General features: G+C 37.1%; 1 protein-coding gene across 3 annotated transcripts in view; it reads right to left on the minus strand.

Moving 5' to 3' along the window:
• The window catches only part of LOC127868548 (disks large homolog 5-like), a 98,603-nt gene extending 75,994 nt beyond the window's left edge, over positions 1-22,609 (minus strand). For all 3 annotated transcript variants that reach the window (XM_052410399.1, XM_052410398.1, XM_052410397.1), the window contains exon 1: positions 22,185-22,609. In XM_052410399.1, the coding sequence (XP_052266359.1) occupies positions 22,185-22,485 (301 nt within the window). In that variant the 5' untranslated portion in view covers positions 22,486-22,609. The remainder of the gene's footprint in view (positions 1-22,184) is intronic.

Consider the following 22,609-nt stretch of genomic DNA (forward strand, 5'->3'; position numbering starts at 1 on the left):
GTGGGCGTGGCGCCCCAGGGTTGGCAACGGGGCCATGCATAGTTGAGTTTGACCGTTTTGTCATAAGAGAGGTTCAGTATCAATTTGAAGTGAATCAGTGTAGAAATGAAGAAGTTAATGTAAAATAACCTAAATTTTTTTTATAGTAAATGGATTTTTTTGGTGGGTGTGGCCTATGTGGGCGGGCGCCCCAGGGTTGGGATTGGGGCCATGCATAGTTGAGATTGACCCTAATGTCATAACAAAAGATCAGTATCAATTTGAAGTGAATCCGTGTAGAAATGAAAAAATTATAGTAAATGGAAATTTTTGGTGGGTGTGGCCTATGTGGGCGGGGCGCCCCAGGGTTGGGAATGGGGCCATGCATGGTTGAGATTGACCGTATTGTCATAGGTGAGGTCCAGTATCAATTTGAAGTGAATCGGTGTAGAAATAAAGAAGTAAATGTAAAATAACCTAAAAAATGAGTGATAATTTCTGACGCGGCCCCACCCCAACCCCTATAACTTTTGACCCAGGGGTCAGATCAAAATTCCAAATAGTGCACCGTCGCACATATGCTCATAGCTACCATGTGTGTAAATTTCAAGGTTCTAGTGCTTTTAGTGTAGGAGGAGATAGTGGCCAGGACGGACGGACGGACAGACGGACGGACAGACGGACGGACGGACGGCGGAGATCACCACAATATCCCCACCTTTTTTTCAAAAAAAGTGGGGATAACAATATTATTGTGAAAGAATGGATTTCAAAGGTTAGTCTTGGACTGTCATGTTAGAATACCCTCTGACACTACATGTCACAATATGCAGCATGATATTATAGAATGTCTAAGTTAAATAAAGGGAAAACTTTTGTAATTTTTAATGTGGAACGATAAAAACTGTCCATGCACTTATCCTAAGAAAAAATACCAACATATTTTAATGTTGAAAAGTTTAGGAGAACGCTTTTGGGCTAGTTTGAGTCTATGAACTGACAGACGTACATACAGACAGACGAACAGACAGAGACACAAACATACATATACACAGACAGAGACATGGACAGACAGAGACAAGGACAGACAGAGACAGGGACAGACAAAGAAACTGATAGATACATGTATGTTGGTATGTTTTCATCAAAATGAATTTGTAATACATTTCTCATAATCAATTTGTCATGTACTCGTGTATAAAGGTCAGGTTGATGAGTTTAAACTATTCCAGTGGATTTTTCTTCCTAAATATTTAATAAGTACATGTGTAGATATACTGAGCCAATTCTACCAAAGGCAAAATATCCACCTGGTTGTACCAGACAGCATTTAGTTGTACAAGAGGTCATCATTAGCACAAAAACCACTAAAATCAATAATAAGGACATGACCTGCTCTTCCATGACTGACAATAAATGCATAACAGACCAAAAACTTGCACCTGAAAATTAATTACCTTATATTGCCTTGCCAGCCTTGACATAAAGGTTCAACGCCCTTTTCACCCTAAAACCATAGAGAGATTACAAATGCAACCTAGTTAACCAAGAAGGTGTAAAAAATATTCAACCATGTCGATCAGCAGTCATATACAATATCTGTCCATTCAATGTGATAATTAACAACGAAACATAATATGTCAACCTTTCAGATGGAAGTCTTATGTTAACACAACACAGAATTGATGTATAATCAGGCTTAAATGCTCCGTTGAGGGGGTCAATGCACTTGCCAGTTTGTCTGACAATATCACTCCATCTAGGCGTGAATGGATACCCTCAATCCAGAGTGTTGGACAGCTTAATTTACTGCAGTATTCATTAACATATTCAGTGCCAGTTTTGAAGCAGAGTGGGGACAAAACAAAACAATATCAATTACTGGCAAAACCTAATTTAATGGGCACAAAGGCTTGCACTAAATTGTACATTGTAACTTTTAGAGAAATGCATACTATTTGAGTGAAGTACTTGAAATATGACCAGTAATCATGAGCCAATTTTTTCAGAAATAACAATCAAATAAAAAATGTATCCCAATTCAATATATTGAGACAATAAAGCATGATTTATTTTTTATTGTGAATCATAATTAAGCCAGTAATTTTTTCATTGTCCATAGATGCAACTTGAACATAATCATGGACATTAGTTAAACAAGCTTAACATCTTAAATTTAAAATATATTAATTTAAAATTTGTTCAAAAGAAGATCTAAGCATAAAACATTTCAAAGGAAAGGCATATAAAGTCACAAAAAACTTATGTGGAAAGTACAACTGTCAATCAATTACTTTGAAAAAAAAATGCAAACACTATGAATATAACTTGTGCATGTATAAACAAAATTGGTCCACTGTTACTTCAATTATGATTTAATCACAGGACATACATGTATGCGACAAAAAGCTTTTCTCAAACTCCTTACACAAAGAAGTCACTTGTTTGAATTTCTATTGAGTGACATTTGCATGATGATAACATTTCACTTTTCCAGTCTGTATTTATAGACCCATACATCAACACTCAATTAAGTTTTAAATAGACCGAAGACCTTGAGATACACCTAGTCAACCCAGACCAGGCCATGCAATGGATATCCAGCACAAGGAACACACACACTGATTATGCATCTGACAAGGCCAGTAAGTGAAGAAACCTGTTCTCGGTCTTGTTAAGTTCATAAAGCTTTTATTTGATCAAATGATTGTACAGATCATGCAAGATCTTTATTATTAATCTAATTCATTCTTGAGTGTCACAGTATAGCAGAAATATTGCAGTGCCAGTCTCACAACATGGAGAACTAATCATGCTGCATTAGCCACTGATTGCAGTCAAACTGCTATGATTTGTATTCTTGCTTGACAGATTCTTACAGAGGGAGAACATAAATGATGCACACAATAAGATACTTCGTTCATTCCAAAATAATTTATAGATTTAAGGGTCCCATGGCATAACTTTACGCTTATTTTGTAACTTGTTTATTAAATACCTATAAGATCAATGAATCAATTATACAATTTGACACGCAAAACAGACTGATGCCTGAACAACAAACGCTAGGAAACAGACAAATCCACTTGTCAGTTAGAGCGCGCTTGCTTTAAAGGACCATAAATCTGCCTAAATTGGTCACACCCGAAGTTCCTGACTTTATGATCACCTACAAGGTAAGGTCATTAAGCTATGGATGAAATCCAGTCAGCAGTAAGAGAATTTCAGGAATGACTTCACAGTATATAATAATTTTAAAGACTCACCAGTATAAATATTATTGAGTAAACCGTAACGCAATGATTCGATCGAATTACAGCTGATATTCCATTTTTGTTTAGTTCTTGATATTTTGCAATCAACACATTACACAATAACACATAACATCATTTGCCAGAATACAGCATGTTTGTTTTCAAATAGATCCAGTTTCAATAGATATGGGTCGTTTAAAGCATTACATCATCAATTTACATGCCACAGGCAACAGAAATTGGAACTCTTGATTAATGTCATTTTATCATGCAATAAAAATGCCTAGTGAACATATTCTGTACAATTTTTCTGGTCCATGTTCATTTTTTCTCCAGTTTACAAGAGATGTATCTGCAACTGGTCTTTATACCATGCCGCCTGTTGATAACAAAAAACGGATAGCATTACTCTGGCTTTTCCCACTCTCCCATTCAGCAAACCCCCACACATCAAAACAACCTCCACATTGTTCTGAGGGATGTAAAACAGCCTGTTAAAAGCACTTTATTACATGCTTCATTAAATTATTTACAACCACACACAGTTCTCAGTTTATGCTTTTTTATATTCAAGCCAAGAAAACATCAACATAAAAACCAAGGAAATACAGGAAAAAAAAAGTACCGGTAAGACTGGACGAGTAGAAAGCACCAAATCAATACAAGCAAACGAAAAGCGAAAAGACAAAATAGCCCACACTGCTTGAACATCAACAAATATTTGTTTGCTATGGGGCATCGTCAAGCATCACTGCAGCACTTCTTTGTCTCCTATCACTAAGGGTGTCACGTTTAAACGGTCGCGTTTCATGTTTTGCTAAAAACTGTTTACCAAAGCAGTAAACGTTTAAACGACAGCCAATATCAATATAATATATATCGGGGTGCAAATAACGTAGCCGAATAGCCGTACGAAGTATATCGATGACGAACTGCGAAATCTGGGTACTTGCGGTAAATCCGGGCTACCGAATTCGGCAGTAATTTATTTCTGATTGGTTAGCGGATGGCACAGACATGAACAGAAGCTAACGGAAAATCTTCGCTACTGTCCGACTTGGCAACAAAAAAAACAGGGCGTATGCCACCATCTCAAAATACTTATAGTGATTGATTAGCAAAGTAAAACACTGCAGTGGCATGTTGAAAAGCAATATTTTAACCAAATTATTTATTGATTACGTTTTTGCTAGTTAACTGGTTATTCATTTTTATGCGGTCAAACGATATGCACATTGTATTTCATGTGCAAAATAATTATGTGCATTTCTTTCGGAGTGTCGTTTTCTGAAACAGTTTTTTCATCGATTTTACATTATTTTCGACGTTTTTTAAATTGTTTTTATATAATGAAGAGTACACATGTGGTGATACGGATGGTCTATTTTATAATATTGTATGGTTTTAATATGACGTCATTACACGAATGGGATATGCAGTTATGCACTGAATATTACTTCCGGAATTAATTACTATTTTCAATTTGGAAATGCGATGGTATTGATGTGTTTTAAACGGACATAGGGATATTGTTTAAACGGTAACGTTTCGTTTATTTAATTTCATTTAAACGTTTAGCAAAATCTGTAAACGTGACACCCTAACCTATCACATCAACAGCATCAATTACACCCGATTTTGGTGATAATTAGCAGAAATTGCAAATGGTGATAAAAACAACCTTCCTTCGAATTCGGGGATTAACAAAGTCTATTGATGGTTCTAATTGTGTAAATAACTTCCAAATCAACACCCAATCTCAAATTAACACCCTGATAATTATGAACAGAGATGTGTGTGTCAGAAATACAATGCCCCCTACTGCGCCGCATTGAAATAAAATTTCTATTTATCATATGGCAGGTAAAGAAATCATCTCCCTTTAAAGGTTATTACTTCCCTTGAATTTAGTCCAATCCAACCGGGGGTGAGGGGGGGGGGGGGGGGGGGGGGGGGGGGGGGGAGAGTCTCACAGTCAATTATGACCATGTCAGACATCACTGACAACCAAGGCCTGTGGTTTAAAAGAGATCATAGCCAGAGTTGATCATGTATCTATGGACATAAGTCCACAGGTATGTAATGAACATCAAAGAAGTTATAATTATATCATAAAAAAAAAAACTTTGACAAATCAATCATTTGGGTTATAAATAATCAAAATAATAAATCTGTACAGTAACTGTGAAAAGAACTTCACTTCTTGGTAAGGAAATATATTATATGAGATTTATAATTATATAAATTACTTCCCTTGAAAATAATTGTCTGTAACAAATGTCTATTTTTAGTAGCAAATAATTAAAAGCCACTAGCGTGACTGTAGATTCACCACTTAAAATGTGCAGCTCCATGAGATGTGGCTATGTTCAATATTGAATAATTTTCTCCCTTTTTAAAGCTTATTACTTCCCTTAAATCTGTATTTTTTACCATAGACCTTAAAGGATGACCTTGACCTTGACCTTTTACCACAATGTGTTTGTCAGAAACACAATGCCGCCTACTGCGCAGCTTTGATTTATTTAACAAAAATATATACATGGGCAGGTCAGATAACTATGTCCCTTTAAAGCTTATTACTTCCCTTGACTTTGTTTTTTCGTCCCTAGACCTTGAAGGATGATGTTCACCTTAAAAATTTACCACTCCAAATGTGCAACTCCATGAGATACACATGCATGCCAAATATCAAGGTGCTATCTTCAATATTTAAAAAGTTATGGCCAATGTTAAAGTTTTTTTTCGGACGGACGGACAGACACACTGACTGAGGGACAGTTCAACTGCTATATGCCACCCTACCGGGGGAATAAAAATATATTTAAGTAGTGAAAACAATTACGAATCAACACCCCATCTCAAATTAACACCCTGATAATTATAAAAATATATTTAAGTAGTGAAAACAATTACCAAGATTGTTTTTGAAAATTTTATTTTATTTCAGTGCATTGCTATTATTGTAGCAGTTTGGTTTACATGTGAACACACAGTCTCTGAAATGGAAATTTGTAGAAAAGGAACATGCTACAATTAAAGAAGAGATCCAAAGGTTTACCGGACACACAAAACAACTTAATTGATGTAATCTGATTTTGTGCTGTTTGCATAACATATTGGACTTTTAATAACAGTTGTTCAATGCTTATGACACATATTGAAACTAGAAATGGCGCGGCAGAGGCCGACGCGTATCCCCACGCCGAATGTTTGACCTAGGTGTGCCCCAGGGTTGGTAATGGGGCCATGCATAGCTGAGATTGACCGTATTGTCATAAGAGAAGTTCATCATCAATTAGAAGTGAATCGGTGTAGAAATGAAGAAATTATAGTAAAAGGCAATTTTGGGCGGGTGTGGTCTATGTGGGTGGGGCCCCAGGGTTGGTAATGGGGCCATGCATAGTTGAGATTGACCGTAATGTCATAAGAGAGGTTCAGTATCAATTTGAAGTGAATCGGTGTAGAAATGAAGAAATTATAGTAAAAGGCAATTTTGGGTGGGTGTGGTCTATGTGGGCGGGCGCCCCAGGGTTGGCAATGGGGCCATGCATAGTTGAGATTGACTGTATTGTCATAAGAGAAGTTCAATATCAATTTGAAGTGAATCGGTGTAGAAATGAAGAAATTATAGTAAAGGCAATTTTGGGTGGGTGTGGTCTATGTAGGCGGGGCCCCAGGGTTGGTTATGGGGCCATGCATAGTTGAGATTGACCCTAATGTCATAAGAGAAGTTCAGTATCAATTTGAAGTGAATCCGTGTAGAAATGAAAAAATTATAGTAAATGGAATTTTTTGGTGGGTGTGGCCTATGTGGGCAGGCGCCCCAGGGTTGGGATTGGGGCCATGCATAGTTGAGATTGACCCTAATGTCATAACAAAAGTTCAGTATCAATTTGAAGTGAATCCGTGTAGAAATGAAAAAATTATAGTAAATGGAAATTTTTGGTGGGTGTGGCCTATGTGGGCGGGGCGCCCCAGGGTTGGGAATGGGGCCATGCATGGTTGAGATTGACCGTATTGTCATTAGAGAGGTCCAGTATCAATTTGAAGTGAATCAGTGTAGAAATAAAGAAGTAAATGTAAAATAACCTACAAAAATGAGTGATAATTTCTGACGCGGCCCCACCCCAACCGCTATAACTTTTGACCCAGGGGTCAGATCAAAATTCCAAATAGTGCAGGGTCGCACATATGCTCATAGCTACCATGTGTGTAAGTTTCAAGGTTCTAGTGCTTTTAGTGTAGGAGGAGATAGTGGCCAGGACGGACGGACAGACAGACGGACGGACGGACGGACGGCGGAGATAACCACAATATCCCCACCTTTTTTTCAAAAAGCGTGGGGATAACAAATGGTTGAGCCGAGTTTTTAAATTAGGCTAAAAAGAAGGCTTCTGGTTGGTCAAATGTTGTGAAATCATCAAATCAAAGTATGTTATTTAAATCATATCATACCATGAAAAAAATGGCATTCTCTAAAACTCCTGATGGGCAAGTTGTTGTCAGGTGAGCTTAAAATGTGGCCTATAGAGTGTTATACAGTACACTTCACGCGTTTTCCCCAAAAAACGCGCTCCCTCCGCGGGTTTTTTTCTGCTAGCAAGTGTTCACGCGGCGTTGGAAGAGCGAGGTGAACTCGATAAAACGCTCGGCGTTACGCCGCATTCGCTAATTCCCGCGGCGTGTATTACTTTAGGCTAGTCGGTAAATGCAGACACTTTCCGTTCTTATCAGTGATCGCCGCGCAACGCCGCGTTAGCAGTGTGCTACTGGGCATGCCAAAAAATAAAAACATTGTTATAATAAATTGTTTAAATACTGTAGTACATGTATAAAAAAGATAATTGTATAGAAAATTAATAGGTATAAAAATCATGTTTTTTAATTCACAGGTACGTCTACAATATGAATGAATATAGTACATTTGACAAATTAATATTTAAATCATAACACATATGACACAAGAATAAATGTTCCGTAAAATTTCCAAATGAGAATAATAATTAGTAATCCGAAACACACTACGATTTTTAATTGTTAACACGACGTTTACAAATGCTTCCAATATACAGTTACACGTATATTTCCCGACAAAAGCGCGCGAAAATTATGCTGCAATGTACAAGGTCAAGGTACAATGTATACTCCTGCAAAGCGTGCGTGTATTGATTTTTTTTATACAAACTTTGTAGCGCAGAGAACATTGAATTTTTTTGATTTCGGTTAAAAGTTTCTTTGGTATTTATTAACGAAATTATATCGCGAATAAGTTGATATTTCCTCTAAAATAATTTCAAATCGAACACGCCGAATCTTTATCGTTACGGTATTTTAGTAGAGTAATTATTTTAACACTTATTGTACTGTAAACTGAATAAAGAAGACATCTGGGCGGAACTGGATTTTAAGTGTTTGACGTTATGAAAACACGCAAAGCTTGTCTACTGACCTTTTGTGTAGACTGCTGTCTGCGATGTTTTGACAAAAGGGATTAACATGTGTGAATGTCACTCTGCCGATTTGGTCCATAATTACTGGTAAACATTGTTTAGAATGTTGACGCAACAAGAATACAACTGTGAATATTAAATGCAATTATCAACTCAATAGTTACCACCTTTTAGCAATCAATGGAATAACCTACAAACAAAGAGAAAATCAATGCATTAGCGAGCAGAGAATTAACTTTGTTCCGACAATTAAAACCATTCCTTATGCATTCGTTGAACGTGTTTACTTGAGTAAGTTATGCCTTTAGACAGGAAGCGGCTTTTCTTTGATTACGTCAAACTGTCAATTCACACAGATTTGCGAGATTTGTAGGGTCCTTGGTCATTTGTATACATGTTCAGTATAGAAAATCAGCTGCTAACATGAAAACTTTGGATTAAATTATCAAAATAAAAACAATGTTGCAAATTGTGTTTATATTAATTGGTAAGTATTAGTTAAAAGACGACGTTTTGTGTGTCGTAAATCAACGAGTTTTCTATACAACAACAACTACTTCTACAACCACGTCGGGATAGATCTATCTTGGTTGTTTTTTTTTATTGTAAATATTATACTACATGTACATGTATGAACTTGTAATAAATGTAATTTTATTTGAAAATCAGGAAGTCAAACAAAATTAAATTGATCGTTATCTCGTAAAACGCGGAGTTTCCCCCGCGTTGCCAACGCCGAGGGCCGCCGCGTCGGCTTATCAGTTTTGCCGATCGTTAACCGCCGCGTCCAAAATCATGCAAACGCCGCGTATAGCGGGATTTTCTTAATCTCCCTTCAGGTCGAAACCCGCGGAGTATGGAGGGAAATTGGGGAAAACGCGTGGAGTGAACTGTACAGTTCCTTACTCTTTTCGCTGCCCCTTTTATACTATAAAGAGCTGTGCCATTTTTCTTAGTCTGGATAAATCCCTGTCTTAAACTAAACACATTTATATGGTTAAGAATTCTAATACTGCAACAAAGCACAAATACAAATGTACTTCCAACTGGACATAAAAGGTATTCCCCGCAATAAATGCCCTTGGTATTTTAGGTTATTTAATGTCTCATGAGTCACATTGACAAAGTACTAATTGGAAATCCAGATTAAGAAATGTGATATTGATTAAGGTGACAGCTTGCATCCAACTTAAAGATACTTGTACATCGGCTCAACTCAATGCTACATTATACAATTATTTACTAGTGGGCCATTGAATATGATGCGATATTCACTGGTAGCATGTAAATTTGAACAAGACCTTAGCCGATGTCAATCATATGACATCACATCCTATGGACCACAAGTCCATAAGTGTTGCATTATAATGATATAATAATCTAGAACAAACCCATATCTGTATAAGATATTCTTATATATAATGTTCTCTACAACAAAACCTAGCATATCCCCCCATAGTTTTTTAAGATTGGAAACTTACTGAGTTCTTGCACTAAGTAAATAATACTTTGTATCCTAAATCAAGTTTTTCTAGAGTTAAACATGAACTATTTTCATTTGATCTCCAACTAATGTAAACACAGCTACCATTATTGTGGCTTTTGCAGACTGCAATCTTCAACAAGAGGGCCTGAAAGGCCCAGTCGCTCACCTTAGATACAAAGGCACTGACCTGTACTGTGCAGCCCCAAGATATCATAAGAACAAATGTTCTAACCAAGTTTCATGAAGAGTGAACTATAAATGTAACTGCTAGATTGCTAACAAGCTTTTACTCCAGCCATATAAATTCACCGACCCTGGTGGCCATGTTTTTTAACCGACCGGAAGTATTTTCGAACCAATCCAAGATATCATTAAACCAAATGGTCTGACCAAGTGTAATGATGATTGAAAAATAAATGTGACTTTTAGAGAGTTCACAAGTTTTTACTACAGCCATACAAGGAAACATGCCCCACCCCCTGGCGGCCATGTTTTTAACCAACCAGAACCATTTTTCCAACTAGGCTAAGATATCATTGGAACAAATCTTCTGACCAAATTTCATGAAGATGTGGCCTCTAGAGTGTTTACTAGGCAAATGTTGATGCCGCACAATGCACAAAACACGACAGACAAAAGGCGATTACAAAAGCTCACCATGAGCACATTGTGCTCAGGTGAGCTAAAAGGGCTGCTGAGTACAATAACATGTAACATGCAGATGATCTCAATAGGTAGTTATTAGTTATAAAATTTGCATCAATTTTATTTCAAAGTCTGATTTAAAATATCAATAGCATAGAAATTAAATTTTGCTCTCTTTTTCTATTAACCAGACAGTTCTTTTGAAATAAATTTATTTAATAAATTTCACAATGACCAGATAATAGTTAAAACAATTGTTATTATTATTTACTTATTTAAAACAATAGCGATGATAAATGACCTTAAAGGGATCTTTTCATAGTTTGGTAAATTGACAAAATTGTTTCAGATTCGCAAATTTTCGTTTTAGTTATGATATTTGTGAGGAAACACTATTACTGAACATTTACCATTAGTCCAATATAGCCATTATATGTATCTTTTGACGGTTTGAAAACCTAAAAATTATAAAGCGTTGCAACGCGAAAGATTGAATAATTTGGAGAGTTCTGTTGTTGTCGTTAAAATTTACGGAACTACAAAGATTGCTTATATAAGGTATAAAATACTTAATCTGTGTTAACCCGGCGGAATAGCCGAGAGGGCTACTGCGTTTTTACTTCAGACTAATTCCAGGACTCCGGGGGTCACTGGTTCGAGCCCTAGTACCGGCTACTTTTTTTTCCTTTTTTTAAATTTTATTCTTGAGTTTTTACTGGAGCTTTTAAGATCCAATGTTTACATTTATCAATATAAAGCATTTAATGACAAACTTCAAAATATGCCAAAATCTGTGAAAAGGCCCCTTTAATTGCACATTATTTAAATAATCAAAATAAACCACAATGTTTTTGTTAAATATTGTGCATGCAAATATTGTCACCATCAAAGCGCATTTGTATAATCAGAGGTGTATAACGAAAGTGATAGACCATAACATGGACAAAGAGAAAATTGGGTCTAGTTAAAAACAACTTTTTCTAAGATTTCACACTGTGGTTTCTGATAAGAGCTCTTACATTTAAACAAAGCGTGTTTATACCAAAAAACAAATGTGTTTACAAAACTAAGTCAACAGAATAATTAGCATTGAAAATCTGATAAGATCATAACACTTTCAAAGTGTGCTGTTATATTAGTGACTTGTGATTGAAGTTCACTCAAACTCACTTTAAATACAACAATGAAAAGCACTGCACAGAATTGGATGCAGCTTAAAAAGCCCACAGAACTTTCAACACTATTGTGTAAATGTCAGTGCCTATTCTTGAAATTCAAAATAAGAGGGGAAAATTCCCCCTTCATTTTGAAAATAAGGGGGGATTTTTCAGAACAATTTTCAAACATGTGGTATTATCAAATACCTTTTTTTTGTGTTTTAGTTTTAATTTTTAATTGTTTTACCTTAAACATTATTATAAACACAGGGCTCAGCCGTGAGGGCGACGAGGGCGACATCTTCGCCCGGGACATAATAATGTCGCCCTTAAATTACATGAAGGAGAAGCTGACTTCGCCTTCTTTTTTTACAACATCGACGTTTTTTTCTCTCAACTTTTTCATCTAAAAATTCTCTATTTTCACATGTCATAAAGTCACCGATGACGCTTGTTATGTTATCAGTTTATTATCACAGCAAAAGATCAACTGCTGTGAAAGCTTATCCAGGCAACTAGCATACATGGGCATTCACTCCAAACAATAACGGTTTAGATCAAAAGATCATAGCGAGTGTCATTTCGCCGACAGTTTGGATAGTTCTCTGTTCTGCAAGCCCAATTAGTACACGCCTTGCAGGCGGAGTTAAGCGGTACATTAACATCGATAGTTACCAATGAGAACGCGCGCATTGTATATACATATGCAGTAGTTTACCTGAGCGATGAAATGACGTCGTTAAAGACATGTATTTACGCTCAAGAAAGTTTACATGCGCAACACATTCCCAACAGTAAATATGAATACGATTTATTCTAGTATGTTCTACTGTTTACTTGTTTTGTGTTTTAAACTCATAAACACTAATTATCCAGTCGATGTGCAATTTATTTTGTCAGACATTAATTCATAACCATATAAACAAAAACTAACAACCCTGTCATGATATCCAGCGTGCGGCAATACAAAGGTTTAATACAACAATATATATACCCATGCTTTCATGCCGATGATATGACAGTGTACATGTAGCACATTTCTTGCACACTTTTTAACGAGACAAAGGATCAACACAAATACATGAGCATTGTTTATATGGAGCTAGAATGTGTGAATGTCACGTTAACATTAAAATTCGGAAGTGTGTTTTGGATAAAAAAATTATTATGCTCATTTGGGAATTCAACGAAACGTTAACGGTTGTGTGTAATGAATTCAAATTTGTTAAAATTCTTTACGGGTCGATGCAATATTTTCGTAATATTATGCATGAAATTCACAATTTTCACGACGAATACACCCGGTTGCCATTATCAGTTTTCTTAGTAACTGGTCAAGATTTCATTGTGGAAGTGTACCCCATAGGGTTCGATAAGTGTGGTAAGCCAACAAAACTATGAGCTCATGACAAATATGTTAGGCATGATTTTAGTGCAGGTAGTGACGAGTGCTGTCGCCCATTCAAAGCATGCGCTCTCATTGATCAATATCGTTTAACAACACAACGACGATCTGCATTTAGGTTGTCTTTAATTGAGTACATGTAGTTGACAGACGATTTTTAAACAGCTCTTAAAATTTTCAGCAAAGACAATATCCCTTTGGTCTTGAAAAATACTCCCTAATATTAAGCGCACAAATTTTCTCAAACACATTCTAAAAATGTGAGCGATCTTTCGAAAAAAAAAACGAATTGCATGGTCTAGAATGGACACCAACACGTTTGATTATATTTTGGAAAAAATAGGGGAAATAATTAATAACAAGAGATCGGCGGTCAAGACAGATGCCCCCCCCCCCAAACAGGCCCTTGACACCCATCACTAAATCCTTTGATGACATGTCAAACAGAAACTATTTTAACACTTATGTCTGTGACCTTGACCTTTGAACCAGTTACTCCAATTTCATTAGGGGGTCATCTGCTGTCCAAGGCCAATGCAAATGGACAGTATCAAACGTATGTGAAGTATCAAGCAATCGGTGGATTCCTTGCAATGTTATTAATCGGAAACGATTTTCACACTTATTGTAACAGTGACCTTCACCTTTGACCCAGTGACCCCAGTTTCAATATGGGTCATTTACTGTCCAAGGCCAATGCACATGGAAAGTATCAAAAATCGGTCAATATGGTGATGAGTTATTGAACAGTTTTCAAAATTTTTGTTACAGTGATCTTGACCTTCAACCTAGAGACCCCAATTACAATAGGGGTCATCTACAGTACAGGCAACGTGTACTTCAACAAACGCCACACGTCGCGGTGTTCATTTTACGTTGTTCGCTTACCAAACGACCCCCGCGATGGGTTTTTAGATCAAATATTCGCGGGGGCCGTTTTCCATAAGGTGGACACCGCGAATCACCGCTGACCCATTATATCTACCGCGGTGTTCGTGTTCGCTAAAAATAAAATAATTAAATATAAACGTAAATTATTGATCGCTTTTATTTAAAGCAATAATGAAAACATGTAAATATAGTCTATTTTTATGTACATGCTGGTAGAAGGATATTTTAAGTATTTTTTCAAGATACAATGGGCCATAACTCTAATATTAACAGATGGTGTACAATGTCATTTGGCGTGAATCATCCTCTTATCCGTATCGACTCATACCAAATTTCAATGCCATCCGCCAAAGCACTTCCAATATATGACTCTGGACACAAAGGTGCCGGACAAAAAGCATTTTTTGAGATACAAAGGGCCATACCTCCATTATTAACAGATTGTGTACAATGCCATTCACAGTGCATCATCCTCTTATCCATATAAATATCCTCCAAGGCCCGAACATCATCAGTGTCCGAACATCGTCCCTCTTTCTAATCTAGCGATTTTATCACTTGATTTTGTGCTGTGAGGTCACAAACACTATGGTTTGTTGACAAAGGGTGCAATACAAATGCAAAAACGAAAAAAATGCGTACAAAACAGGTAATACATGTATATTAGCCCATTAAACACACGGTAAATACATTTTTTGGTACATAATTCAAGCTTTAGTATGTTTTAAAATCCATTGTTTACATTTTTGACACACATTCGTGTCGACGGGTTTGTAAGTCACGTCATCAAGTTGATGCAAAAGCTCATGACAAATTTGGGGCCCCACACAGGGTATTTGTATTGTGCGCATTGCCTTAAAACAGCGACACAGTTAATTAAAATCAAATTTAAGCGCTCAGACAGCGTATCTTAGAATCTTATTTGAATTCCTTTTTTTTATTAATAATAGTGCCCTTCAAGGAAATTCCATTTCAAATACAAGAACTATTTGCCAGGAAACTTACTTAAAGCAGAGGTTGAGGTAGAGTAAACAAGGATCGATCCGTCGGGCTGCCCTAGACTATGGCATTCCATACAACTGTCAAGAAGAATAAATCATTAACCCATATGTTTGGGTTTTTTGTTACGTGTTTTAAATGTTAGGTTTAAAGTTGAAAATTTTTGACACTTGAAACCAATAAAAACTTAACATTTTTTAGAGTGGCCTGAACTACTTGTGGTTAGCTCCTTTGAAATTTGATTGGATACATTCAAGTCATGTGACGATGTTTTGACCCTGCAAATTGCGGACATATGATTCATATGTGTGTGTTTGGAGACAGATTAAGGACTTGTGTGCATGGATTTCGATGAAATAAACTTGAGATATGCATGCTAAGAAGGGATTTTCACCCAGTTAAGTGTACTTTTGTACAAATTGTCTTTATTTATACAAGATATTACTTGACCTAATTCTTAGCGTGACGATGTTAAGGCCCGGGGGGATACTTGTACCAAGTTTCAATGAAATCCATCAAAGCACTTCCAAGATAAGTCCATATAAACGGACTCCCAGAGCCTTTGATAAGATTTGCTATTGCGGCTCTGGCAGTCCATATGCACCCCTTCATAAACATGGGTGCAGTTCAGCACAGCAAATCGGCAGTGGCGTATTTAGGTGGGGGGCTAGGGGGCTAAAGCCCCCCCAGCTGGCTGGCTAGATACGATTTTAAAAAAAATGAGCCCCTTAAAGTATCAAACATATCCACTTGTGTATTTCCTGCCATATGCCCATAATTAAGCCATAAACAGCTGTCGATTTGTGTGATTAGCCCCCAGGCATGTGGACTGACGATCTAACCTACGCCATCTAAACAGCACGCTTCATTGACTGTAAGTGATAAACTGTGCTATTTGATTGGCTGAATGAGATACATTCAACTAATGAAATTTATCGATGCATTTAGCTATAGGTAAATGTTTACAAATGCCTGCCGCATGGGACTTGTGAAAAACAATATTTCAGTTTGTAGCAATTAAAGAGTTGAGACGACCGCAGTGGACAATCATCATTAATATTTCGGTAAGTTTCTTTGATGAATTTAAATGGGTAAATGTTTACAAATGGCTGCCGCATGGGACTTGTAAAAAACAATATTTCAATTCGTAGCAATTAAAGAGTTGAGACGAACGCAATGGACAATCATCATTAATTTTTCGGTAAGTTTCTTTGATGAATTTAATTGGTATTAGCTCTTGGGAGTGATGATCATTTTGAGTAAAAAGTTATTGCCATTGAAATTCAACAGCACACTTAATGAATGGCAATTAATTTGTTTGTTTTTACAAATTGGACTAATTAACTTATTTGTTGTTCATCTATAGTTATTGAAATTAAAAAGGACTCAAAAATGAAGAATTACTTTTCTAGTATGAAACTAAATCATTTTCAAAATGAAACGCAAACAGGCAACACTTGAATCCATTTGGATCAAGAAACCAAAAACTAATGAACCAACTGAAAATGAGTCTGTTGCTGCTTTCAGCTCTCCGGTACCTCTGGCACCCTCAGCAACATCCACCAATGACATTAGTGTGTACGCTAGATAACATGGTAAACTTACTGATGAGGAACGTGACACTCTTCTCTCTACGGACTGGAAACCGTCAGAGAAACACATGTACAAAAAGACACAATTCGGCAAAACAAGTCGGACATTCCAGTCATCCTGGCTCCAGAAGTATTCAGGACTTGTGTACAGTGTCGAAGAAGATGGAGCGTATTGCGTACATTGCGTCACATTTCCAGGGAACAAGAAACGTGGAAAATTAGTTAGTGAACCATTTCAAAACTGGAAGAAAGCCATTGAAGTCTTCGATGGTCATTTTTTTCCAGATGCAAAGAAACACTCCAAAGACCGGGGTACTGGGTATCAAGCCCACATTGATTCGCGCATATGTTGTGAGCAGTTTATGAGTGTGAGAAAAAACAATGCTCCCGTAAATAAGCAGGTCGATGCAGCTCTGCAGGCCAGACGGAAGAAAAATGCTGTGGTTCTTGAGTCTATCACCAAGACAGTGTTGTTATGTGCGCGCCAGAACATAGCCCTCCGTGGGCATTCTGACAGTTCAAAATATTATGATGATGAATCAGTGAATTGTGGTAATTTCCAATCACTTATAGAGTTTCGTGTTGAGTCAGGTGATTCTGTTCTCAAGGAACACTTTGCTACTTGTGGGAAGAATGCTACCTATCGCAGCCCTACAATTCAGAATGAACTTCTTGACATTATGGGACAGACAATTGAACACAAGTTAGTGAATGAAATAAAAACTGGTGGTAAATTCTACTGTGTGTCTGCCGATGAGGTACGTGACAACGGTAACGTGAAACAGCTAGCCGTGTGTGTCAGGTTTATAGACGAGTCTGACAAGATCCGAGAAGAGTTTCTCCGGTTTGTAGATGTCAGTCCAGATACCAGTGGCGAGGCTCTCTCCCAAGCTATCCTCGACGTGCTAACAGACGTTGGTCTAGACCCTTCTATGATGCGGTCACAGTGCTACGATGGTGCTGGTAAGACCAATATTGTTATAAATGTAATAAATTTCAAAAATACATTAGTTTCAATTTTAAAAGTTTACAATCAAACTAACAATGAAGGATGTGTTCTGATATAGCACTTAATTGTGATTGAGGGGCATATTGACACGGAATTGCAGCCAAAACCATTAATAATAACTGACTAAATCGTTTCAAACTTAAAATGATTGGAGTCTATGAATCCAGCATAGCCAAAATTATCTTTCTTGTTTGGCACCTCATGATCTGAACATTTATTGGTGCGCTGTACTTGTTGTTTAACATTCATGTTTTTATTTCAGGTAACATGACGGGTAAGACAAAAGGTGTAGGTCCAAGAATCCAGCATCAGTACCCCAGAGCTCTTCCGTTTTGGTGCACGGCTCACCAGTTGAACCGCTGTGTAGTACATGCTTCCAACAGCACACTTGTACGAAACATGATGGGAACAGTTGACAGGGTGAGTACACATTTTTACTTTTATAACTGAAATGAAAATATAATCCAATGCAAAGTATCAAGCTAGTCTTATCGTATTCCCAGGATCAGGGTAGGTGAGTCATTATATGTTAAAATTCTGTAATACTTACTGTCCTCTGGACATCTATGTATAAAGATAGGTTGAGTGGTGTGGCATTTTCCATTACCACTCATGAACAAACCCAATTAAAGCAGGTATGCTATTATATATCTTGGATACAGTTTGTGCTTCCAAAGGAGCAACTTTTCCAGTCTACATTCAACATGAAAACTTTTGAAAAAGATAAATATTTTACATATATTAAGTAAAATATTGTTGATATTTAATAAATAATGGTACATGTTTTTATTTTTCAGATTGCTGTGTTCTTCAACTACTCGCCGAAACGACAGACCTGTCTTGCTGAATGTCGGGCTGCCATGGAAGTCACCGAGTCCAAGCGCCAGAAGATAAAGTCTCTCTGCCGTACACGCTGGGTAGAACGACACGACGCCCTTGAGGTCTTTATCGACTTTCTACCCGCCATGGTTGATGCAATGTCTCAGTTAATGGAGAATGAAACAAAGTCTACAACATCTGGTGAAATCTCTGGGTTTTTGATGGCGATTACTGGTTTCCAGTTTATCGCTGTCCTGGTGATTGTGACCCGCTGTCTCAGCTATATAAAACCCCTCACTGTTGCTCTTCAAGGTCGTTCGGTTGATGTGGTCAAGGCCATGTCTCAGGTTAGTGTGGTGCAGCAAGCTCTCCAAGAGGTCCGTGACAACATCGACACCTACCATAACACCTGGTTCCAAAAAGTTTCAACTATCGCTGACAATCTTGGTGTTCAGCCATCTCAACCCAGACTGTGTGGTCGTCAGACTAAGCGTGACAACATCGAAGCAGCAACACCCGAATTGTACTACAAAAGAAACCTAACGATTCCCTTTGTTGACACTTTTGTGAATGAAATGGACACCCGATTCAGTGATTTGCAGACTAAGGCAGCCATGGGATTGAAGCTTATACCGGAACAAATGTGCGCCTCTCCTGTCAGTGCTAATGACCTTGAATGGTTCATTGATGATCTCCCTTCCCCTCAGTCCCTGCCTGCTAAGTTGCACTTATGGCAGGCTAGATGGAAAGGTGTTACCAACCCACCTACTACCCTTCAGGGGGCTGTTGAACAGTGTGATTCACAGCTGTACCCCAACATTTACACGGTTTTGTCTATCGCATGTGTGTTCCCTGTCACATCATGTGAGTGTGAAAGAAGTATCAGTGCCCTAGGACTTGTAACAGGGTTCGCCAAAACACTCGGTCCGCCGGTCCTGACCGGCAAATTTTTCTAAGGACCGACAAGTGATTTAAGATAATCGGTCCGACTGACCGACACAATCGGATGAAAAATGGTTTCAAAAAGATCACTCAAAGTGTATAATATGTTATTGGATTAATAGAAGGTAAATGCTTTTTGTTCAACTTCTGTCAAAATCCTTTTTTTCTTACCTTTATTTTGATGTTAAAGTTGGATTAGAATTGACTATCACATGCGAGTTCAAAATCAACGGTCTTTGTTAAAAAAAGCAACCGAGTGTGTCCGCCATTTTATTTGTTCCATTCAATTTCTCCACAACAAAAAACGCATGAAAACTTGTTCAACAGGCATTTGTGAGCATTTTTGTTAAATAATTTCATTATTATATTGTTCTGGGAAGTATATTTTAATTTACACACCAACAATTTCTGAAATCAAAATTAGATTTTTCACCCGATGTACTATATTTCGGATATTTTAAAATTCGGACATAGGGATATTTATGTTTTGATTTGTTGTTGATAGTTTGTAGCAATATGTTTTGTGTTATTTCAGACAACAAGAATGGATGGTGGTAATTATCATGGGCCTTTCTATCAAGAAATAGGTGTGAAAGACATTCATTTAATTGAACCTGGAAATCAACCATCTCAGCTAAGAGAAAATATTTTAACAATAGGTGTTGTTTTAGAACTTGTGAAATCGGCTAATAAACAGAAATTGAAGTCATCCAAAGTAGTGTGAATGGGTGTGTGCAATTAATTCAAACTTGATTGGATGTCACCCTAACTTTTCAAGAACACGGATTTGTAGAGCTGTGCAGGCTATAAAACAGTTTGACAAAAAGAAGTCTAAAAAGAATACCTTTGGTTTATATGTGGTTTATTATTAATATAATAATTGTTTAGTTATATCGACTTTGGACATGTTATTATTGTATTTTAATGTGATCAAAACCAATAAACATCAAAAAGGTACTCTCTTTTGTTGTGTTTTGCTGTTATAGTTTAGTCGGACAGTGGGACTGACAGAAACTGATTCGGACTGACAAAAATTTCAAGTCTGTCAGTCCGAATGACTGACAGATTTTTCAAGTTTTGGCGAACCCTGTTGTAAAGACAAAACTGAGATCTTCAATGGGTCAGGACAGGTTGTCTGCTTTGTGCCTTCTTTCTGTTCATAGGGACATTGACATTAACATTTGCAATGTTGTCCGAGAGTTTGCTCGGAAGCATCCTAGGCGGATGGATCTTCCTGACATCCTGTCTGAGCTGTAGACATTTGTTGAATAGTGGTATAATCACTTCAGCATTAGCATTGTATTATTTTGCTGTTATAATGATATTTATGTTATATCATGTTATTTCATACCGACAATAAATAAATTTTGATTTGATTTGTAAGATTTTCTTGTATTGTTTTTGTTACAAAATGACATAACATTTGATAGAACTTGAAATAAAGAGTGTTGCTTAAAATGTTATTTTTATAATTTGTAAAAAAAAACATCCAACAGGGTGACCTAGTAGGATATCCAACAAGGTGAAAATGAGGTCCACATCTAACACTGTTAAAAAATTTCTGGTCATAAAGATAAAAGACTACTTTAGTGGTTTCAGAGACATTTGATTTATCCCTGTGTGTCTGTCTGTCTGTGTGTCTGTCACACTTGATGTCTGAACTAAAGTTCTTGATTGTTTTACATGCACTTTTATCATGCAAAATGTTGATAAGATAGCAGGAAAATGCATCATTTCAAGGCGCCATTTAAAAAAAAATCGACAAAGGGAGGGGACACCCCTCCCGCACCCTCCCCAGTTAAGCCCCCCCTCTGAAAAATTTCTGGATACACCCCTGATCCGTGTGCTTCACTAAACAGACGTCATTAGAGACAAATTGAGGAAAATAATAAATAAACTTCATAAACATGTTTAATTTACCTGAATGGCAACCTACGGATGTTATCCTTTGCATGCACCCTATAAAAACACGACGATGTTTCAACACACTTTTTTCGCTGACATGTTTATGTTTAAATTTGAAACAGTGTATTCTGTATCGAATACCACATCGTTGTCGACTTTATAGGCTGAAGCACATAACACGACGTGCAAAATATTGGTGTACTGCGACCTAACCAATATTGGGTCAATTTTCCAATATGGCAGATACAGCGTACAAAACAAAACCCAAGTCAATAAAATCAATTATTTCTTGCTTTAATAGAACCATTTGGATGAGTTTGCGGTTTAGATAGGTAAACTTTAATAAGTTCTTGCAGTTTAAGTCTTCCTTAACCCTTGCATTGTTGATAACATTTTGCACCCATGGACAAGAGAGAGCGCATTGCAACTCGAAGCAGCCCATTGGGCTATAAAGCTTAGAGTTTAATTATTGCAACTATTCCAAGATATGACTCCGGACACAAAAGTGCCAGATGGAGGGACAGAAAGACAGACAGAAGAACAATGCCAATACAATATCCCTCCGCCTAGGGCAGAGTATAATAATTAGTTAAATATTCTACAAAATACAACTCTTTAAGTTTCTACCCATACTGGCCATAGTCATACCTGATCCTGAAGCAGAAGTTGTCCTTTGAGAATTTCCAAGGAACATAACCGTAAGAAGATGAGGGTATGTGTTTTCTAGAGCAAAGCATAAGCCCTTAAATGCTAGATTGTCCTTGTTCAGTAAAATATCAAGAATCTTGTCGACCCTTTCCTTGTTGACAGTCAGTTTATTGATTTCTGTAACTTCTGCATTGCTCAACGTTTCTGCGATTTCTAAAATAGGCAACAAACGATCGGCATCCACAACCGCAGAAAACTTAAGTCTATGAAGTTCAATAAGCTCTTTATATTTAGCTTCCATCGCCACATCAGCCAGAAACTACACAACCACATATATTTACAACCGTATGAAGTTTATTTTCTTTCAGATCTGTTGTTATCGTGTGTACGTCAGCCATGTTGGCCGATGAATATATCAATAGGGT

This window comes from Dreissena polymorpha, chromosome 2 (assembly GCF_020536995.1).
Source record: "Dreissena polymorpha isolate Duluth1 chromosome 2, UMN_Dpol_1.0, whole genome shotgun sequence".
In the NCBI taxonomy this organism is placed as follows: domain Eukaryota; kingdom Metazoa; phylum Mollusca; class Bivalvia; order Myida; family Dreissenidae; genus Dreissena; species Dreissena polymorpha.